The 22805-nt window shown below is 35.2% G+C and overlaps 1 protein-coding gene across 11 annotated transcripts in view; it reads right to left on the reverse strand.

Annotated features, from left to right (window-relative positions):
- The window catches only part of SCMH1 (Scm polycomb group protein homolog 1), a 191779-nt gene that overhangs the window by 103617 nt on the left and 65357 nt on the right, over positions 1–22805 (reverse strand). For 7 of the 11 annotated variants that reach the window (XM_057707185.1, XM_057707191.1, XM_057707195.1 and 4 more), the window contains 2 exons: positions 21861–21931; positions 8482–8716 (listed from right to left, as the gene is read on the reverse strand). In XM_057707185.1, the coding sequence (XP_057563168.1) occupies positions 8482–8716; positions 21861–21931 (306 nt within the window). Of the gene's footprint in view, positions 1–8481; positions 8717–21860; positions 21932–22805 lie in introns of those variants that run through there. The other 4 variants (XM_057707170.1, XM_057707162.1, XM_057707153.1 and 1 more) reach the window with 2 other exon arrangements.

A 22805-nucleotide genomic window follows, 5' to 3' on the forward strand; every position in this document is an offset into this window, starting at 1 on the left:
TCCCAGCTCCTTGCAACCGCCGTTCTATTTCCTGTTGCTATGAATTTGCCTATATTAGGTATCTTGCAAAAGTGGAATCATACAGTATTTGTCCTTTTTGTGACTGGCTTATTTAATTTATAATAGCATAATATCTTTAAAGTTCATCCACACTGTAGTATGTGTCAGAATCTCCTCCCTTTTTAAAGCTAAATAGTATTCCACTGTGTTTATATACCACATTTTATTTACCCATTCTTCTATCAATGGATACTTGGATTGTTTTGATCTTTTGGATATTGTGAATAATGCTGCTAAATATGGGTATACAAATATCTTGAGTCCCTGCTTTCTATTCTTTTGCCTATCTACCCCAAAATGGAATTGCTAGATCATACAGTAATTCTATTTTTAAGTTTTTTGAGGAAACATCACATTGTCTTCCATAGTGGCTGTACCATTTTACATTCCCTGTACCATTTTACATTCCCAATGCACAGCAATACATATAGTTCCAATTTCACCACATCCCCACCAATACCTGTTATTTTCTATTTATTTGATAATAGCCATCTTAATGGGAGTGAAGTATTATCTTACTGTGGTTTTGATTTGTATTTCCCTAAATGATTACCAATGCTGAACATCTTTTTATGTGCTTATTGGCCATGTGTATATCTTCTTTAAAGAAACATCTATTCAGGTCCTTTGCCTGTTTTCAATCAGGTTGTTTACTTGCTGTTGTTGAATTGAAGGAATTTAAAAAAATATATTCTGGATATTAACCCCTTACCAGATATATGACTCACAAATATTTTCTCCCATTCCATGAGCTCCCTTTTCACTCTGTTAACATTGTCCTTTGATAAATAAAATTTTTAATTTTAATTTTTGACACAGTTAAATTTACCTACTTTTTCTTTTGCTGCCTGTGCGTCTGGTGTCATAAAGAATAATCATTGCCAATTTCAATGTCATGAAGCTTTTCCACTATGTTTTCTTCTAAGAGTTTTACAGTTTTAGCTCCTACATTTAGACTGTTGATCCATTTTGAGTTAGTTATTGTATAACGGTGTAAGGTAAACGGTCCAACTTCATTCTTTTGCATGTAGATACCCAGTTTTCCCAATACTATTTGTCGAATCGGACATGTGATCTTGAAAAAATAATAGCTTTAGTGAGATGTAGCTCAATTTATACTTTTAAATATCCAATTCAGTGGTTTTTAGAGTTATGAAAGATCAGTCTAAGTACATTTTCATCATTACTCCAAAAAGAAACTCCATATTTATGAGCTGCCATCCCCCATTATTCCTTTATCCCGATCCCTAGAAACCACTCATCTACTCTCTGCCTTTTTGGATTTGCCTATTTTCTCCCATCGTGTGGGTTGTCTTTTCACTTTCTCAATAGTGAAAGCACAAAAGCTTTTAATTTTGAAATCCATCTATCTAGTTTTCCTTTTGTTGTCTGTGCTTTTGGTGCCGTATCTAAGAAACCATTGCCTAATCCAAGGTCATGAAGATTTACTTCCATGTTTTCTTCTAACAGTTTTAGCTCTTACATTTAGGTCAATTATCCACTTGGAGTTAATTTTTGTATATGGTGTGGATGTGGGGTCCAACTTCATTCTTTTGTATGTAGATATCCAGTTGTCCCTGTGCCAGTTGTTGAGAATCCGCACTGAATTATCTTGGCACCCTTGTCTTTTTTTTTAATTTTTAAATTTTACTTTGGCACCCTTGCTGAAAATCATCTGAGTATAAATATATGGATTTATTTCTGGATTCTCAAATCTAATTCTCTTACCTATAAGTCTGTGTTCATCTTATGCCAGTACCAAATGGCTGGAGTACTGTTGCTTTGTAGTAAGTTTTGAAATTGAGAAATGTGAGTCCTTGGTAGTGTGCCGATTTTTCTCAAAGTTCATATGACTTTCTTCTTTAGCTATTTTAATCTGGTGAAGTCCATTAATGATTTTTCTAAAGTTAAATCTTCTTTTCACTCTCAGAAAAAAAAAAAAACCTACTTTGTCTTGATGAATTACTGTTGTAAATATGTTGATTCTAATTCCTAATATTTTATTTAGGATTTTTCTAATAATATTCACATGAGGCTATGTGTGTGTGCAAGTGTGTGTGTGCACATGTGCATGTGCACATGTGCATGTATGTTTAAATTAGGTTTAAGTATCAAAGTTCTACCTGCTTCATAAAAAGAATCTGGATATTTTCCTACTCTTTCTATGATCTAGAAGTGCACTGTCTAGTACAGTAGCCACCAACCACACAGGTTTTTAACTTTAAATTATAATTAAAATTAAGTAAAATTAAAAAGTCAGTTCTTTAGTTGCAGTAACCATATTTCAAGTGCTCTACAACCACAAGTGCTTGGTGACTACCATAATGGCCAGCAAAGATACAAAACATTTCCATCATCACAGAAATTTCTGTTGGGTATCACTGACACAACAACTTAAGTAGCATTGAGATTATCTGGTCTTCAAGGTTTTGTAGGCTCTCCCTGTAAAATAATCTGCATGTAGTGCTTTGATGCAGGTGTTTTGAAAATATTTATATTTTTTCTATGCATCTGTTTAAACACTGTGATGCTCCTAGAGTCAATTTGGACAAACAGTATTTTCCTATTTCACCTGGCTTTTCTAGTTTACATAGAGCTGTTCCCCCTCTTTGTCATTTCTACTTTTGTATATTTGTGCTTATTCCTTTTCCTCCCCTTTATTAGGCTAACTAGTGGTTTGTGTATTTTGTTGAGGTTTTCTCCAAAGAACCAGTATTTTGATATACTGCTTTTCTATTTTCTATTGCATTAATCTTTTTGTCTTTATTTTTTTTTTCTACTTACTTCTCCTTTGTATTTTCTTTGGATTGTAACTTTTTCTGGGTTTTTGAATTGGGAATTTAAACTCTTAATTTTTATCCTTTCATTTTTATTTATGTCAGGTATTTAAAGCTATAATTCTCTTCCAACCACTGCTTTAACTGTATCTCAAAATACTGATATGATGTTTATTATCATTATGTTTTAGGAATTTTTAAATTTTGGTTTATATTTCCATTTTTCAAACAAAAGTTGTTTAAAGAGTTTTAAATTTCAAGGTGGAAGGGCATTTACCAGGGTATAACGTTTGATACACACACACACACACACACACACACACACACACACACACACACACACACACGAGCTATCTTATTAACATCTTCAGCACCCTTACTTTTTGTCCTCTTGGCCTGTCTTGCCTTAAGAAAGTTGTGTTAAATCTCCTACTAGTGTGTTTGTATGTCTCCTTGCATCTACCATAATTTCTATTTTATTAATTCTATCAGGTCTAATAACAGAATTGTGACCTCTGCTATTATATTGTTTGAAGTTCCTTCATATATCCTTGATCATCCTTTTATTTTTTGCCTTTCTGACTCACTTTACTTTAGGTATGTCTCCTGTACAGAGTATAAAGTTGGGTTTGACTTTGAGCACCAATCTGAATTCTTTTTTTAATAGGTGAGTTAAAACCATTTACATTTATCAATATAAATTATACATTTGGTCTCAACTCTGTCACATGATGTTTTATTTACTGCATTTTCCACATTTCTTTCATTGCTTTGTGTTGTTCATCTCTTTGTGTTGTCTGTTTCCTGATCTTTTTGTTCCTTTGGTATTTAGGAAGTTTTGGAATTTTGTTTTAGTAGTTATCTTTATACTAACATATTTTATAATGTTCTTAATTTCCCTATTTCCTCATTTAGGCTTCTACTATTTGGTTTATCAGTTTTAAGTGATATCCTTTGATCCCATCTAAAGATATTACAGGATGAAAAGGGCTTACTTTCTGGTTCCATTGTGCTTGCCTGGCAGGCTCCTGCAGCACTCCCATCTTCTCTGTTGCCCATGTCCTGGAGCGCAGGGCAGCCAGTAGTATCCAGCGACCAGCAGCAGCCAAACCACCACCCTCCCCCATCTTAAGTGGTTTTGTAGCAGAGTTTCTCCAGAGAGACACACACCTCTCCATGAACAGCTTTCTTAGCACCCTAGAGGACATATTTCTAGCAAGTTCCACTACTGTGGCACCACAGTGATTTCTCTCATCCAGTAAGACACAGCTCCCCCTTAACAAGGTCTACATCTCAGGCTTGAGATGGGGGAAGGGAGGCTCTTCCTTGGGTGCGCTATCTGCCCCAGCGTAGTGGCTTCTCCTTATGTCTGCTCTTCTTATATTCTTTAGGATTCTCTTGCCTTTTGACTAGCCAATCCCTCACTCCAATCTGTTATAGTTAACAATTATATTCAACTTTCTGTATTTAAACTACTGTGTGGGTTCTCTTTCTTCACTGGACCCAGACTGATACCATACTATCCTACGCTTGTCCCTATCTTTGTTTTTGTCTTGGACTAATCATCTGTTGTTTGGATGGAGCTCTTTCCATAATCGATTCCTTAGGAAGGGCTTGGGGTCACAATACTTCCTGAGTTCTTGCATGTTGAAAACTCTTTCAGTATAATCTCGGTACCTGAGAAAACAGTTTGTCTAGATATAAAAACCTGTCATTTCATTTTCTTTCCTTGCATTTCTTAAAAATGCATCTCCACTTAGTCTTGCTTTGTATTTTGCTGTTGAGAAGTATGATGCAAACCTGACTTTCTTTCCCTTGTAAGTAATCTGGCCTTGTTGCTGGAGGTTTAGAGGAATTTTCCTTTATTCTTAGAGTGTAACAGTTTTACTAGAACATGTCTTAGAGTTGACCAATCTAGATCAATTTTCCCAGGAATAAGGGAGGCCCTTTCAATACGAAGGTTTAGGTGTTCTTTAATTTTTGGAAAATTTTCTTAGATTACAATTTTAAGTACTAATTCCATTTATCTTCTTCAGGGACTCAAATATATACGTACACATACACATACATATACACATTGGATCTTTGTTGACTATATTCTATATCTAACAGTTTCTTTCTGAGACTTTTAAATCTTCTCTAATGTTTATTTTTACTCTCTTGACTGTTTTTATTTCTCTTCTCAATGTCCCTTTATATTTCCAGTTGAATCTATTGTCCCAATGGGCACCCTGAAAGTGAGCCTTCAATTGAGATTTTCTTTCTTCAATTTTCTTCTTGAGTTTGAACAATTCTATTTTCACATCTTCCTGTCTGTTGTGTATTTCTAGTCTGACATTTAAAATTTTTGATTCAAGGTATTTTTTCATATCTGTCAATACTTATTTAATTCAAGATGGGTTATTGTGCAACTGTTTTCCTCTGGCTAGTCATTGATTTTGGCTAGTCACTCAATTTGGTAGAATTTTCAGGAGTAAAAATGGTTTTATCCTCTACTTCTGTTTTTCTTCATGCAGAAGCTTTTTATAGATGTTGACTGCTGTTTCCTAATCCTTTGAAATGTCTTATATTTTCCTGGGCTTGCAAAAAAACAGGATGTTCCATTTTGGCAGGGATCTTGGGTCATGAGTTTTGTTGGCACAGTGAAATCCAATTTCTTTAGCAGATGAGCCTATTTGGGATGGAATGGGATGGGAAGGCTTGTATGTCTTTTGATTTTATGATTCTCTTTTGTTTCTGCATAACTCTAAATTACTACTCATGGTTTCCTTCAATATTACATCTACCTCTCCCACAAAGGTAGTTATCTTCCCAAGACTGCTATCTCTAGTCCCTCACTCTTTTAATTCACTCTCTTTCTTCTGATTCCCCAGTAGCCAATGCTCTAATCAAATAGCTCTTAGCTCTCTCTTAGTATTTCCCACTCTGGATAGGGCTATCTTTTTCTGGGGGTGATTTTGGCTGTGTTAGGCTCCCATTGCCCTCTCTCTTTTTAATGTAGTTTCTACCTACATAAAACTCATCATTCTGGTATGGGGTGGGTACTAGCTCTAGTGGTTTCAGATCTTTATATCCGAACATGTAGACAACATGTTATTGAAATCTGTGGTATTCTTGACTCCTGGTTATGTTTAGGTATGAGTTATAGGCAGCTTGATTTTCTTTCCTTTTTGATCTGTATGTTTCTGGAGGATTTATGGAAAGACTTTGATTTAGATGGTCACCATTATCTCTGGGAACTTACATTCATTTTTTAATAGTCTACCAAGGTACTTCTAAACAGTGATTCATAAAGTAGGTTGAGAATCCTATGGTACTATGCAGCTATAAAAAGGAATGAGGAACATCTCCATACTACTAAGAAGTCATCTTTAGGACATATTGCTAAATGAAAAAAGTAAGATTGAGGAAAGTATGTATAATATGCTGTCATTTATATAAGAAGACAGGGAATACATATGCATATATATGTACACACACACATGCTCACACAGATATATTTGCTTATTTTTTTAAAAAATGGAGTATAAACTATTAAAAGAAAGTGGTTACCCTACGACAGAAGAAAGGGATAAGGTAAAGGGGATTTCTCTGAATATACTTTGTTTCATAGATTTCACTTTAAGAATGATTTGTATATATATGAGGCCAAAGATGGGACAATTCAAGAATCAATAAGGACAATTAGTGCAATGGAGTGAAACTCATCAAATATGTATGAATCTTTGAGTTTACAATAGTAAATAACAACAACAACAATAACATTATCCGTAAATAATTTTGGAGGATGATGGTAATCCAATCTATTATTTTGAAAATTGGTAAATAAAGAAAAGAATCAAGCATTTAAACTGTCTTTCCTGCATGAACTATACTTCAGGATAACCAAATAGTTCACAAAAGTTTATTTTAATAGACATATTTCATTTAATTTATGTGGACCAAATGATTATATTAAAATCTCCCATTTTGCAACCATAATGAATTGACGGGTCTAAATCAGGAGGGATTAAACTATAGCCAGAGGGCTGGCCACCTGTTTTTTTAATAAATAAAGCTTTATTGGAACACATCCTTGCTCATTTGTTTATGTGTTATCTATGGCTGCTTTCACATTACAAAGACAAAGCTGACTAGTTACAACAGAGAATGTATGGCCCATAAGCCTGAAATATCTACTATCTGACTCTTTAAGAAAATCTGTCCACCTCTGCTCTAGACCACAAGCAGTAATGGCTGCTACATTATAAAATGAGAGACAACCAGACCATACATGCTTCCTAACTGACATAAAGACCACTACCTATGAAATAGTCTTATGAAAAAACTGAACCTTAACCTGATCAAGCCTTTAGATCTAGTTACCAATTTCTAGGAAGAGCAGACAGAGAAACATATTAAATGATACCACAGAGATACAATCAGCAAAATCTAATTGTGGGAAAATTTAAAGACAAATGACTTATGTTTTTCAACAAATAAACTGCAAGAAAAAATAAGAGAGAGAAGGAGAACCCATAGACTAAAAGAGACTTAAGGGACATATCAACCAACTGCAATATGTTGATTTTATTTGGATCCTGATTCAAAGAAAATGGAATAAAGAGAGACAGACAGACAGACAGACAGTAGGGAAAATTTAAACAGTGAGTAAATATTTGTTGATATTAAGGAATTATCATTAGTTTATTTACATGTGATAATGTTATGATTATGCTTTTAAAATATTAACTATGAGAGTACATACTAAATATTTAATGATAAAATGATACTATGTTTGGGCAATTGGGCAGGAGCAGCCAGGCAGTATATACAGGTACAAAGAAAACAAGATTGACTATCAGGGATAAGGGATACTGGACGTTCACTGTACTATTTTTTTCTACTTTTGTATACATTTGAAATTTTACATTACAAATAATTTTTTTAATGGAGAAAAATGTTAAATAACCACCTGGGGAGGTCTTTCAAATAATACTGTCCTCTAATGCTCATTTAATTTAGCACAGCCTCCTGAGGGGAATATAGCCTTTAACCTGTCTCTCTCTATCCTCTGTTGACACTCACTGCAATAATGATTGAGAGTAATTGATGAGATGGGCTAAATCACTCAGGTATATTGAGGCAAAAAAAAGGTGAATCTCATCTCGAGGAGAAAAATACAGTGGAGTTATTATTTTAAGTAAAATAATGCATTTTACTTAATAATTGATTCAAAGTGAAAATTCAGGTGAAAAGAGACAAGGGATCTTTATAACAGTCAACCTTTCTACCGGGAGATTTTTCTCTCACTTCCTGTTATGACTGTAGGATTTGGCAAAAACTCTGGTTTTTTTGAGGCAAGTTAAATGGCAAGACCTCCTTCCATTCTTTTTCTCAAGGTAAATGGGAACTGACAAAGAAGGATAAAGGGTGCAGTTTCTTGTTAGAAGAAGAAGAGCTTGAGAGAAGCTTGGCTATCATAAACTAATGTAGAATGGATAGGTCCAGATTTTACAGGTCATTTCATTTTAGGTGGGCCTTTTCTTTTGGACCATATGAAAAAGAAAGGATAGGCAGGGGACCCTATGTTTTCCTAAAATAGGATGTACCATTTTGGGAAGATAACTAATGGGCTAGAGAGAGCTTGGGTCTGGTTACTCACCCAGAGGGGGCTGCAGCATACCCCCATTCTTCTCACAGTTCCCAATAGGCTGAATTTCAGCTGAGTCAACCAGACGCCAGAAATCATTCTTATTGTCGCTGCCGTCAAGGCGAAGGCGGAGGCGAGCACCTGTCAGTCCTACTACTGTGGCAATACAGGTAGATGTGGTGTTCCTGGGGTCCTGTGCTTCCAATTTCATGCTGATCTTGAACTCGTTGCTTGGAGGTGTGTAAGACTGAGGAGAACAAGCCATGGGGATTAGGCAGACTAAGAATAAGTGGCATTTTCAGTAAGGCTATTAAGAGATGGAACCTGAAAGTTTATGTTTTGGACTCAAACTGATTACAGCTGGGTCAGGAACACCCCCCTTGGAATTATTCCCTAATACTTAGGAAGGGTTTCATGCAAAAAAAAAAAACACTGAAATGTAAAATGAAAGGGAAAAAATTACTTTCCACTGAAGCATCAAATACTGACTCACCAGTAAAAAAAGGACAAGAGTGTCCCAAATAGTCCGTGCTTAAATGCTGTTTTTCATCCTGTTGTCTCCAAATCCCTAACCCTCCAGGTGTTCCTAACATTTTCTTTTCAGAAATCATCTTATTAAACTATCATATCCTTAGTATCGCTTCACGGAGCATTTCAGTATATTGGTTTGTATGTCCACCACAGAGGCTAACCATTGAGTGGGTGATTTTTTTCTTACTTTGACACTGACTTATAAATCAATTCCTATTTTTTAAAACAACTTAAAGTTATAATTGACATACAATAAACTATACACTTTGGTAAGTATTGAGATATGTATACACTCATGACACCATATACATCACATACACCCTGGAAACCATCACCATAATCAAGATAATGAACATGGACACACTCCCAAGTTTTGCATGTCCTTTTATAATCTCTCTGTCTAGCCCTTCCCAGACCCCTCTCTCCAGGCAAACATTGCTTTACTTTCTATCAATGTAGACTGGTTTGCATTTCTAGACTTAAATGGAATCATAGAGAATATATTCTCTTTTGGATCTACTTTCTTTCACTCAGCATAACTATTCTGATATTCATCCACTTGTTGAATGTATCAATAATTCACTTCTTTTTTGTTAAGACTGTATTTTTTAGAGTAGTTTTAGGTTTACAGCAAAATTGAGAGGAAGGTACAAAGCTTTCCCATAAACATCCTGCCCTGAAACATGCAGAGTCTGCCCTATTATCAACATCCCCTACCACAGTGGTACATTTGTTAAAATGAACCTACACTGACACATCATAATCACTCAAAGTCCACAGTTTACATTAGAGTTTTCTCTTGGTGTTGTATATTCTGTGAATTTGATCTAATGTAGAGATATATGCATCATTATAGGATCATACAAAATAGTTTAACTGCACTAAAATCCTCTGTACTCTGCCTACTCACCCACTCAATCATTGGCAACCACTGATCTTTTTTACTGTCTCCACAGTTGTGCCTTTTTCAGAATGTCATATAGTTGGAATCATACAGTATGTAGCTTTTTCAGATTGGCTTCCTTTCCCTTAGTAAGATGCATTTAAGCTTCTTCTATGTCTTTTCATGGCTTCATAGCTCATTTCTTTTTAGGGCTGAATAACATTCCATTGTCTGGCTATACCACAGTTTATTTATCTGTTCACCTACTGAAAGACATCTTGGTTGAGTCCAAGTTTTGGCAATTATGAATAAAGCTGCAATCAATCAATCTAGTTTTTGTGTGGACATATATTTTCGACTCCTTTGGGTAAATATCAAGGCATGCAATTGCCAGACTGTATGGTGAGAGTATGTTTAGTTTATAAGAGATCACCACACTGTCTTACAAAATGTCTGTACCATTTTGCATTCCCACAAGCAATGAATGAGCGCTCCTGCTGTTCCACATCCTTGCCAGCACTTGCTGTTATCAGTGCTCTAGATTTTGGCATTATAATACATATGTAGTGGTATCTTGTTTTAATTTGCATTTCTCTGATGACATATGATGTAGAACATCTTTTTTATACCTTTTTTGTCATCTGCGAATCTTCTTTGGTGAGATGTCTGTTAATATATTTGGCTCACTTTTTGAGTCATTTTCTTATTTCGAGTCTAAGTGTTCTTTGTATATTTTGAATAACAGTCCTTTGTCAGACATGTCTTTTGCAAATAATTTCTCCCAGTCTGTGGCTTGTCTCATTCTCTTGACAGTGTCTTTCATAGAGCAGAAGGTTTTATTTTATTTTATTTTATTTTATTTTAATTTTATTTTTAAGCTCTTTATTGGAATATAATTGCTTTACACTCTTGTACCAGCTTTTGAGGTACACCAAAGTGAATCAGCTGTATTTATACATATATCCCCATATCCCCTCCCTCCAGTGACTCCCTCCCACCCTCCCTGTCTTGGCCCTCTAAGGCATCACCCATCATCGAGTCGATCTCCCTTTGTTATACAGCAACTTCCCACTAGCTATCTATTTTACAGTTGGTAGTGTATATATGTCTATGCTACTCTCTCACTTCGTCCCAGCTTCCCCTTCGACCCCACCCCCCCAACCCCATGTCCTCCAGTCCATTCTCTTCATCTGCATCCTTATTCCTGCCCTGTCACTGGGTTCATCAGTACCATTTTTTTTTTTTTAGATTTCATATATATGAGTTAGTATACAGTATTTGTTTTTCTCTGTCTGGCTTACCTCACTCTGTAAGACAGACTCTAGGTCTATCCACCTCATTACATATAGCTCCATCTCATTCCCTTTTATGGCTGAGTAATATTCCATTGTATGTATATATGCCACATCTTCTTTATCCATTCATCTGTTGATGGGCATTTAGGTTGCTTCCATGTCCTGGCTATTGTAAACAGTGCTGCAATGAATATTATGGTACATGTTTCTTTCTGGATTATGGTTTTCTCTGGGTATATGCCCAGTAGTGGGATTACTGGGTCACATGGTAGTTCTATTTTTAGTTTTTGAAGGAACCTCCAAACTGTTTTCCATAGTGGCTGTACCAACTTACATTCCCACCAACAGTGCAGGAGAGTTCCCTTTTCTCCACACCCTCTCCAACATTTGTTGTTTCTAGATTTTGTGATGATGGCCATTCTGATCGGTGTGAGGTGATACCTCATTGTGGCTTTGACTTGCATTTCTATAATGATTAGTGATGTTGAGCATCTTTTCATGTGTTTGTTGGCCATCTGTGTCTTCTTTGGAGAAATGTCTATTTAGGTCTTCCACCCATTTGTGGATTGGGTTATTTGCTTTTTTGCTATTAAGCTGCATGAGCTGCTTGTATATTTTGAAGATTAATCCTTTGTCCATTGCTTTGTTGGCAAGTATTTTCTCCCATTCTGAGGGTTGTCTTCTTGTCTTGTTTATGGTTTCTTTCGCTGTGCAAAAGCTTTTAAGTTTCATTAGGTCCCATTTGTTTATTCTTGATTTTATTTCCTTTATTCTAGGAGGTGGGTCAAAAAGGATCTTGCTTTGATGGATGTCATAGAGTGTTCTGCCTATGTTTTCCTCTAGTTTTATAATGTCTGGCCTTACATTTAGGTCTTTTATCCATTTTGAGTTTATTTTTGTGTATGGTGTTAGGAAGTGTTCTAATTTCACTCTTTTACATGTTGCTGTCCAATTGTCCCAGCACCACTTATTGAAGAGGCTTTTTTCCATTGTATATTCTTGCCTCCTTTGTCAAAGATAAGGTGCCCATATGTGCTTGGGTTTACCTCTGGGTTCTCTATTCTGTTCCATTGATCTTCCTTTCTATTTTTGTGCCAGTACCATACTGTCTCGATCACTGTGGCCTTGTAGTATAGTTTGAAGTCAGGAAGCCTAATTCCACCAACTCCGTCTTTCCTTCTCAAGATTGCTTTGGCTATTTGGGGTCTTTTGCATTTCCACAATAATTGTAGGATTTCTTGTTCTAGTTCTGTGAAAAATGCCATTGGTAATTTGATAAGGATTGCACTGAATCTGTAAGGTTTTACTTTAATGAAGTCCAGCTTATCAATTATTTCTTTCATGAATTGTGCCTTTGGTATTGTATCTAAAAAGTCATTGCCATACCCAAGGTCATCTTGGTTTTCTCCTATGTTATCTTCTAAGAGTTTTATAGCTTTGTGTTCTACATTTAGGTGTGTGGCCTATTTTGAATTAATTTTTGTGAAGGGTGTAAGGTTTGTATCTAAATTATTATTTTTGCATGCAGCTGTCCAGTTGTTAAGACCTTTGTTGAAAAGACGATCTTTGCTCCACTGAATTGGCCTTGTTCCTTTGTCTAAGATTAGTTGACTATGTTTTTGTGGGACTATTTCTGGGTTCTCCATTCTGTTCATTTACCTATCTGTCTCTTCTTTTGCTAATACCACACTGTCTTGATTACTATAGCTTTATCATAAGTCTTAAAAGCTGGGTAGTGTCAGTCCTCCAACTTTGTTCTTCTCCTTCAATACTGTTTTGGCTATTCTACATCTTTCACCTCTCCATATGAACTTTAGAATCAGTTTGTCAATATCCATAAAATAATGTGCTGGAATTTTGATTAGGCTTGTGTCACGTATAATAACCTTGTATCCTACAATCTTGTTACAATTGCTTATTAGTTCTAGGAGGTTTTTTTTTTTGTTACTGATTATTTTAGATTTTCCACACAGACAATAATGTCATCTGCAAACAGTTCTATTTTTTCCTTTCCAATCTGTGTATCTTTTATTTCCTTTTCTTGTCTTATTGCAAGATACTGGACTCTCAGTACAATGTTGAAAAAGTGTGGTGAGAGGGAATATCCCTGTTTCTGATTTAGTGGGAAAGCTTGTAGTTTCTCACCATTGAGTATGATGCTGGCTATAGGTTTTTTGTAGATATGATCACTCAGCGTAACTACTCTAATATTCATCCACATTGCTGAATGCATCAATAATTCATTTCTTTTCACTGCTGAGTAGTATATCATGCTGGGGAACATTTGCTGTGTTTTCAGTTTTCAACTATTACAAATAAATCTATGAACATCCATCTACACATCTTCATTGGAAATGTACTTTCTTTTCTCTTGGGTAAACATCTAAAAGCAAAATGGATGGCTCATATGGTAGGTATTTGTTTAACTCATTTACCAGAAAATGTACTCTTCTACAGTGTACAATTCAGTAAGTTTTAGTATATCCATAGACTTGCGCAAACATCACTCCCTCTAAATTTAGAACATTTTCATTATTCCCCAAAAGAAACCCGAAACCCACTAGCAGTCTATCCTCATTCGCCCCTTAACCCGATGCCTGGAAACCATTAATCTACTTTCTGTTTCTGTGGATTTGCCTAGTCTGGAGGTTTACTATAAATGAAATTACACAATATGTGAGAGGGGCTCCTTTCTCCACTTGGCAGGTTTTCAAGTTTAATCTATTTTGTAGTGTTTATCAGTACTTCATTCATTTTCATTGCTGAATAATATTCCATTGTAATGGATATACTACATTTTTTGCTTATCCATTCATGAGCTGATGGATATTTGGACTGTTTCCTCTTTTCGGCTCGAATGATTGTGTATCAATTTTTGTGTAGTCATGTTTTCATTTCTCTTTGGTATATACCTAGGAGTGAGATTGCTGGGTCATATGTTAATTCTATGTTTAACATTCTGAATAACTTCCAAACTTCTCTAAAGTGGCCACAGAATTTTATAATCTCACCAGAAACATATGAGGGTTCCAATTCTCTATATCCTCATGAACACTTGTTACTGTCTGCCTTTTTGATTTCAGCTATTCCAGTATTTGTGAAGTGATATCTCGCTGCAGTTTTGATTTACATTCCCCTAAAGACTAATGATGTTAAGGATCTTTTATGTGCTTATAGGCCATTCGTATATATTTGGAAAATATCTTCAAATTCTTTGCCAATTTAAAAATGAAACTGTCTTAACTGTTGAGTTGTTCATCATATCTTCTGGATGCAAGTCCCTCATCAGATACATGATTTGCAAATATTTTCTCCCACTGTGTGGGCTGTCTTTTCATTTTATTGATAGTGTCTTGGGAAGTACAAAATCTTTTAATTTTGATAAATGTTGAAGTTCAATCTATCTACAATACTTTTTGTTCTATTTTGTGCTTTTAGTGCCATATTAAAGAAACCACTGCCTAATCCAAGGTCATGAAGATTACTCCTGTGTTTTCTAAGAGTTTTACAGTTTCAGCTCTTACCTTTATGACTATCATCCACTTGGGAGTTAATTTTTGTATATGGTGTAGACACAGGGTCAAACTCCATTCTTTTGTATGTGGATACCCAGTTTTTCCCTGCATTAGCTATTGAAAATCCCCACTGAATTGTCTTGGCATCCTCGTCCAAAATCAATTGAACATAAATGTATGAGCTTATTTCTGGACTCTCAAACCAAATTCACTGATCTATATATCTATCTTTATGCCAGTACCACATTGTCTTGAATACTGTAGCTTTGTAGTAAGTTTTGAAGTCAGGAAATCCTCTACTTTTGTTCTCCTTTCCTGAGACTGTTCTGGCTACTCTGTGTTCTTTGTATTTCTACATGAATTTTAGGATCAACAACATTTTCTGCAAAATAGGCAGCTGGGATTTTGATAGGAATTACATCAAATCAATAGATAAATTTGGAGAGTACTGCTGTCAGCTGTGTGATTTGCCAATATTTTCTCCAAGTCTATGGCTTATATTTTCCTTCTCTTATCAGTGTCTTTTGAAGAGCAAAAACTCTTAATTTTGACATTTACTTTATGAATTTTTAAAAAATGAAGCATGCTTTTGGTAAGGTGTTTTCCAAAATTTTCTTTATATGTGTTTGGTATATTTGTTAGTTTATTCCTAAATATTAATTTTTTAATTTGCTTTTGTAAATGGGAGTCTCTTTCATTATATCTTCTATTGAGTTACTTTTAATTATTGAGTAAAATGCTGGCTTTAGTCCTGAGGTATACATATTATTTTTTCATGTTAAGGATGTATTATTCAATTCCTAGTTTATGTAGTGTTTGTTTGTTTTTGTGGGGGTTTTTTTTTGCTCAGCAGTGTGTTGAAATTTTTCTGTCAAATTATTTTTCAAAGTAATTGACCTATTTTATATTTTTACCAGCATTTTATGAAAGTTCCGTTTATTCCACATCCTTGTCACTATTAGGTATGGTCAGTCTTTTTTTAAATCAGTGACATTTAAACAAATGTATAGAGATATCACACTGTGATTTTACTTTGTATTTCCCTAATGAAATAATATTGACCATCAATTTACTTGTATGCCATCGATTTATTTTAAGTTTGTTCTAATCCTTCAATATGGATTGCTTTTATTTCTTTTTTTGGCCTGGTGACATTGTAGTACAATGTTGAAGAGAAATGGTAAGGGCAGACATCGTTATCTTGTTCCTGACCTTAAGAGAAAGCATTTAGTGTTTTACCATTAAGTATGATATTATTAGATTTTTCATAGAGTTTAGGACTTAGGAATTCCCTTCTATTTCTTGTTTGTTGAGAGTTTTTATTAGTAATGGACACTGGATTTTATCAGATACTTTTTCTGCATCTATTGTGATGATAATTTTTCTTCATTAGTGTGTTCATACAGTGAATTACATTGATTGGTTTTTGAATGTTAAATCAACCTTGCATTACTGGAATTAAAATCCACTTGGTCATGACGAATTATTTTTATATATTGTTGGATTCGATTTCTTAAAATTTTGTGTAACTGATTCACTTTGCTGTACACCTGAAACTAACACAACATTGTAAATCAATCAAAATTTTAAAAAATGAAAATACAGCAGCAGAAAAAGGAAAGGAAAAAACACACAAAAAAACAAAAAAACCCACTAAACTAGGAATTGAATAATACATCCTTAACATGAAAAAATATGTATACCTCAGGACTAAAGCCAGCATTTTAATGATTGGTTAAGGATGTGTGATGTTGACAATAAAAATTGAAACAAAAATTTTTTGTTTAGAATTTTTACATGTAATTTTCATATGGCATTTTATTTATTTATTTATTGGCTGCATTTGGTCTTCATTGCTGCACACGGGTTTTTTTCCTCTAGTTGCAGTGAGCAGGGGCTACTCTTCGTTGCGGTGTGTGGGCTTCTCAGTGCGGTGGCTTCTCTTGTTGCAGAGCATGGGCTCTAGGGGCCCAGGCTTCAGTAGTTGTGGCATGTGGGCTCAGTAGTTGTGGCTCATGGGCTCTAGAGTGCAGGCTCAGTAGTTGTAGTGCACGGGCTCAGTTACTCTGCGGCATGTGGGATCTTCCTGGACCAGGGATTGAACCCATGTCCCATGCATTGGCAGGCAGATTCTTAACCACTGTACCACCAGGGAAGTCCCCATATGGGATGTTGCTTTGTAGTTTTGTTTTCTTTCAATGTTCTTCCCTGCTTTTGGTATCAGAGTAATGTTTACCACGTAGAAAGAGTTGAGAGGTATTCCTTTCTCTTCAACTTTCTGGAAGAGTCTGTGTAGAATTTGCATTATTTTTTCCTTAAATGTTTGGAACAACTCACCAGCAAAGTCATCTAGGCCTGGAATTTTCTTTGCAGGAAAGTTTTTAACTACAAATTCAACTTCTATATCAGAAATAGTGCTACTCAGATTTTCTATCTTCTTGAGTGAACTTTGGTAATTTGTGTCATTGATACAAATTATCCATTTCATCTAACTTGTCAAATTTAAAGGCATAAATTTGTTCCTAATATTCCTTCACTATGCTTTTAATATATGTGTAATCAATAGGGATGTTATTTCTTTCAGTTCTGATATTAGTAATTTGTGTTTTCTTCTATTGATTAATCTGTCTAGAGGTTTATCACTTTTATTGATCATTGCAAAGAATCACTTTTGGTTTCAATAAATTTCTCTATTATTTTTCTGTTTTTTATTTCATTGACTTATGCTCTAATTTTTATTATTTTCTTTCCTTTGCTTACTTGCTCTTTTTTCCCCTAGTTTTTTAAAGTGGAAACTGAGGTCACTAAATTAAACTTCTCTTCTAATACAGATGTTTAGTGCTATAAGTTTCCCTCAAAGTAGTGCATTAGCAGCATCCTACAGACTGAAATGTTCTGCTTTCATTTAGTTGATAATATTTTCTAATGTCCCTTTTTGTTTCTAAACATCCATAAAGTGTTTAGAAATGTGTTTCTTAGTTTCCAAATATTTGGAGATTTTTTTAGGTAACTTTCTGTCATTGGTTTTTAATTTAATTTCAATGTAATCAAAGAATATACTTTGTATTACTTAAATCCTTTTGAATTTATCAAGCCTTACTTTACAGTCTAGAATATGGTATAACTTGGTAAATGCTCTGCATGCACTTGAAAAGAATGTATATTCTGTTATTGGGTAGTGTTCTATATATGTCAATTAGGTTAAGTTTATTGATAGCATTGCTCAGGTCTACTATATACTTGCTGACTTTCTATTTGTTCTTTAATTATAGACAGCCCTACAGACAATTTTAGATTTATTTCTCTCTCCTTACAGTTCTATCATTTTTCTTCATGTAAGGACTGTGTGACCCCTTTTCATGATGAAATTACTGTATTTATACCTGATAATATCTTTTGCCTCTAAAATATACTTTGATATTAATAGGTCATTTCAGCTTTATTATGGCTAATGTCAACATGGTAAATTTTCCATTCTTTTACTTTCAAACTATTTGTGTCTACATGTAAAGTATAATTTCTTCAAAATGATACATGTATCACAATGTTCACTGCAGCACTATTTACAATAGCCAGGACATGGAAGCACGTAAATGCCCATCAACAGATGAATGGATAAAGAAGATGTGGCACATATATACAATGGAATATTACTCGCCCAAAAAAGGAAAGAAACTGAGTTATTTGTAGTGAGGTGGATGGACCTAAAGTCTGTCATACAGAGTGAGGTAAGCCGGAAAGAGAAAAACAAATACCGTATGCTAACACATATACATGGAATCTAAAACAAACAAACAAACAAACAAACAAACGGTACTGATGATGAACCTAGTGGCAGGATAAGAAAGAGACAGATGTAGAGAATGGTCTTGAGGACACGGTGGGGGGAAGGGGAAGCTGGGACGAAGCGAGAGAGTAGCATTGACATACATACACTACCAAATGTAAAACAGCTAGCTAGCGGGAAGCTGCTGCATAACATAGGTAGATCAACTCGATGCTTGGTGATGACCTAGAGGGGTGGGATAGGGAGGAGGTGAGGGAGGCTCAAGAGGGAGGGGATATGGGGATATATGTATAAATACAGCTGATTCACTTTGTTGTACAGTGGAAACTGCACAACATTGTAAAGCACTTATACTCTTAAAAGAAAGCATAATTTCTTGCAGGCAGTATATAATTGGGTCTTACTTTTTACTCAACGTGACAATCTCAGCTTATTAATTGGAGCATTTAGACCATTTATAATTAGATTACTGATATGGCTGGATTTAAATCCACCATCTTGCTATTTGTTTTCTATTATTTTGGTGGTGATTTGGGGTTTAGAGTAAACACATTTAAATTACTGTTCTATCTTCAAGTAATTTTATACTACTTCATGTATAAGAATTTTATAATAGTATATTAAGACTTCTCCCCTCTTGGCTTTTATGTTATTGTTATTATACATTTTACTAATACATGTTATCACCTCTAGAATGTTACTGTCATTGTTTACACAGTCAATTATCTTTATAGAGACCTAATAAGAAGATCTTAAGTATTTACCCTTGTAATTACAATTTCTAGTGACTTTCATTCCTTTGTGTATATCTGTAATTCTATCTGGTTACATTTTGCTTCTGCATGATGGCCTTTAACATTTCTTTTTTTTTTTTTTTTTTTTTTTTTTTTTTTCACAGTGTTTTTTTTTTTTTTTTTTTTATTATTATTTTATTTTATTTTTTTGGGGGGTACACCAGGTTCAATCAACTGTTTTTATACACATATCCCCATATTCCCTCCCTTCCTTGACGCCCCCCCTCGATTCCCCCCCACCCTCCCTGCCCCAGTCCTCTAAGGCATCTTCCATCCTCGAGTTGGACTCCCTTTGTTATACAACAACTTCCCACTGACTATTTTACAGTTGGTAGTATATATATGTCTGTACTACTTAACATTTCTTATAGTGAGTCTGCTAGTAATGAATTCCTTCACTTTTTGTGTATCTGAAAATATCTCTATTTTGCCTTCATTTCTTGAAGATCTTTTTGCTGGATACAGAATTATGGGTTTGATACTTTGAAGATGTTACTCAGCTTTCTTCTTGTTTGCGTTGCTTATGACAAGAAAATATAATGTCATTCTTATCTTAGTTCCCCTGTATATAAAGTGTCTTTTTTCTTCTGGCTGCTTTTAAGATGTCTCTATCACTAGTTTTGGTAATTTATGACATGCCTTAGTATAGTTTTCTTCTTGTTTCTTTTTTTTAGGGGATTCATTTAGCTTCTTGAATCTGTATATTGATAGTTTTCCTCAATTTTGGAAAATATTTTGCCATTTTATCTTCAAATACGTTTTTGGTCCCCCAACTCTTCTCTCCTCTGGGCACTCCAATGACATGGTCTATGACGTTATCCCATGCCTCAATGATCTCTTTTTCATCTTTTTAAAGTTCTTCTTTCTCTTTGTGTTTCATTTTGGATATCTTCTATTGCTATGTTTTCACATTTATGAATCTTTTCTTCTGCCATTAACAGTTTCCCATCTAGTGTATTTTTTGTTTTGCACTTAAGGGTTCAATATGAGTCTTTTTTTTATATCTTCCATGTCTGTGCTTAACTTTCAAACATATGGAACACAATTGAATAATTGTTTTTATGTTTTTATCTGCTATTCTAAGGTTTGTATAGGTTCTAAGACTGTATCAATTGATTATTCTGTTCACTATTAGTTATGCTTTCCTGCCTCCTTACATGCCTGATAATCTTTGATTAGATGTCAGACATTGTGACTTTTACCTATTAGGTTCTGGATATTTTTGCATTTCCTTCTTGTGCTGTGTTTCTAGATGCAGTTAAGTAACTTGAAAATAATTTGATCATTTTGAGCCTTGCTTTTGGTTTGTTAGGCAGGTTCAGAGCATCCTTATCCTAAGGCTAATCATTTGCCACTACTGAACAGGATCTTCCCAAGTATTCCACCCAATGCCACATGAATTATGAGATTTTTCAGTCTAGCTGGTGGGATCAGGCACTATTCCCAGGCTCTTGAGCACCAGGCTCTCTCCTTTTACTATCCTTCTAATCCTTTCAGATTGTTTTTCCCTTGGCTTTGGAGCTCACATGCATATACTGAACAAGAGTATTTTGATGAACACTTTAAAGGGGGCTCTCTGCAGTTCTTTTTCTATGCAACTTTCTCCTCTCTGGTACTCTGTCCTGAAAATTCTAGTTTCCCTGGGCTCTCAGTTCCATCTCCTCAACTTAGGGAATCTTCCAAGCTCAACCTGGGTTCCCCTTCCCTGGGCCATGGCCTCCAAACTATTTTAAGGCAGTAAATATGAGCGGCTCAACTCATTTGTTTTCCATCTCTCAGAGATCACTGTGCTTGGTTGCCTGATCTTCAGTAACTTGAAAACAATTATTTAATATATTTTGCCTGTTTAAATTATTTCAGGTGGGAGTATCAATTTAGTCCCTATTATTTCAAATGAGCAAAAGTCCTGAATTTGTACTTTTATTTAGAGCATAGACAAAATTCAAATTCAAAGCGAAATGTTGACAGTTTGTTGAAATAACAATTGAATACTAAAGGGAGGGAGATATAAACAACTTCCTGATACATAGCTCTATTTAGCAGAAGTACATTTCTTTGCTTACTAGCTTTATCAAGTACTGATATAGTCAACATCATCTGTGCATTGCATGGGGCACTTAATCCTACGCAGGGGGCAGGAAGCTCTGAATGACCTCTAACAGGTCCTAACACGCTCCTCAATGGGATTCAGTGCCAATATTCTTATGGAAAGATAAGATAGTAGCAGGTGAGTTGAATACAGAGATGTGAATACTGCTCCACTTTCAAGAATTGTCTAAGGGCTATAACTCTGTTTCCTATCTGCCTGAACTAAGAGCTGTAGTAAAAATTAGCAACTGTTTTCAGTAACATGAAATATCCTCAGGGAGGTGAAGAAGAAGGAGAAGGTGTTACTTGGGATGAAGTTGGGGAGGATGCCTAAAACTCACAGTGAGTTCTGAGTTCTGAATTGTATTCTTTCCATAGAATTTTATTCTGGGGACTTCAGGTGAGAAGCCCAAAGGCTTCCACCTCATGTTTTGCTTGTCTAAGGACCAGAAAAAACTATTTGCCTCCCACCTACTAAAAATGTTGAGAATCAATTACCTGCTTGAAGCAATGGACAGGCGCTGGGACTGAACATGTTTCTTTTAGGTATTTGTCCCAGGTAAAATGACCTGTAAAGGAAATAGAAATCTCTATCACAGTCAACTTCCTAAAAAATGCTTTCAGACTGTAATCTATACTAAACATTAGGCTATTTTCAGACTCATCTGGACCATAAGAAAACTTATTTTGCCCTGTTTGGGCTCAAAGGAGTATTAGGGGGAAGAATCGAGGTGATCTGAGTAAATCATTTTAGATCAATGTTTTAAAATCATGGTCTAAGATGACCTGAGGTGTTTTTCATGTTAGTCCCTAAAGTGATCCAAAATGCTAGAACAAATCATACCAGTGTCTCAAAGAAGTATCCAGGAAGCTCATGGAAAACAGAACAGAAGAGGCAGAAAGTGGGTGAAGAGATTCCTTCTGAACAATCTGACTCCTCTAAAGGTCCCTTTTTGCCATCAAATGATTGCTTTTAATACCTGATGTGGCTGAATCCCACCATCTCAGCTCAGAAAGAATACAGAAGAGGCTACCTTGAGACATTGGGTAAGAGGAGTTGTTGAGGGCAAGAAAAGCCAGAATGAGTAAGGTTATAATTGAATCCTCACTCTAAAAACTCTCTCTCTCACCCACCCCAATGCACTCCTATCCCTGCCACCATCGCATTGCTCCGAGGTGCAAAATGACAAAGATCTGTTAGTTTAGAGAAAAGTAGATCCTCAGAAGCATTTCTGATGACAGTAACTAAGAACAGGTTGGGAAATTTACAGAATCTTTTAGCCTCTTGAAGTGGCCATAGGGCCTCTCAAAGTTTGAGGAAAACTGCTAGAGAAACAGTCTTTAAGGTGACCCTGAGCTGGGGTCAGGGAAAACATTTTAAGGGATAGGCTATTAAATACATATCTTACTGGACCACAAAAGATCACCAAGTTCTTTATTAAA

This window comes from Hippopotamus amphibius, chromosome 1 (genome assembly GCF_030028045.1).
Source record: "Hippopotamus amphibius kiboko isolate mHipAmp2 chromosome 1, mHipAmp2.hap2, whole genome shotgun sequence".
NCBI lineage: Eukaryota > Metazoa > Chordata > Mammalia > Artiodactyla > Hippopotamidae > Hippopotamus > Hippopotamus amphibius.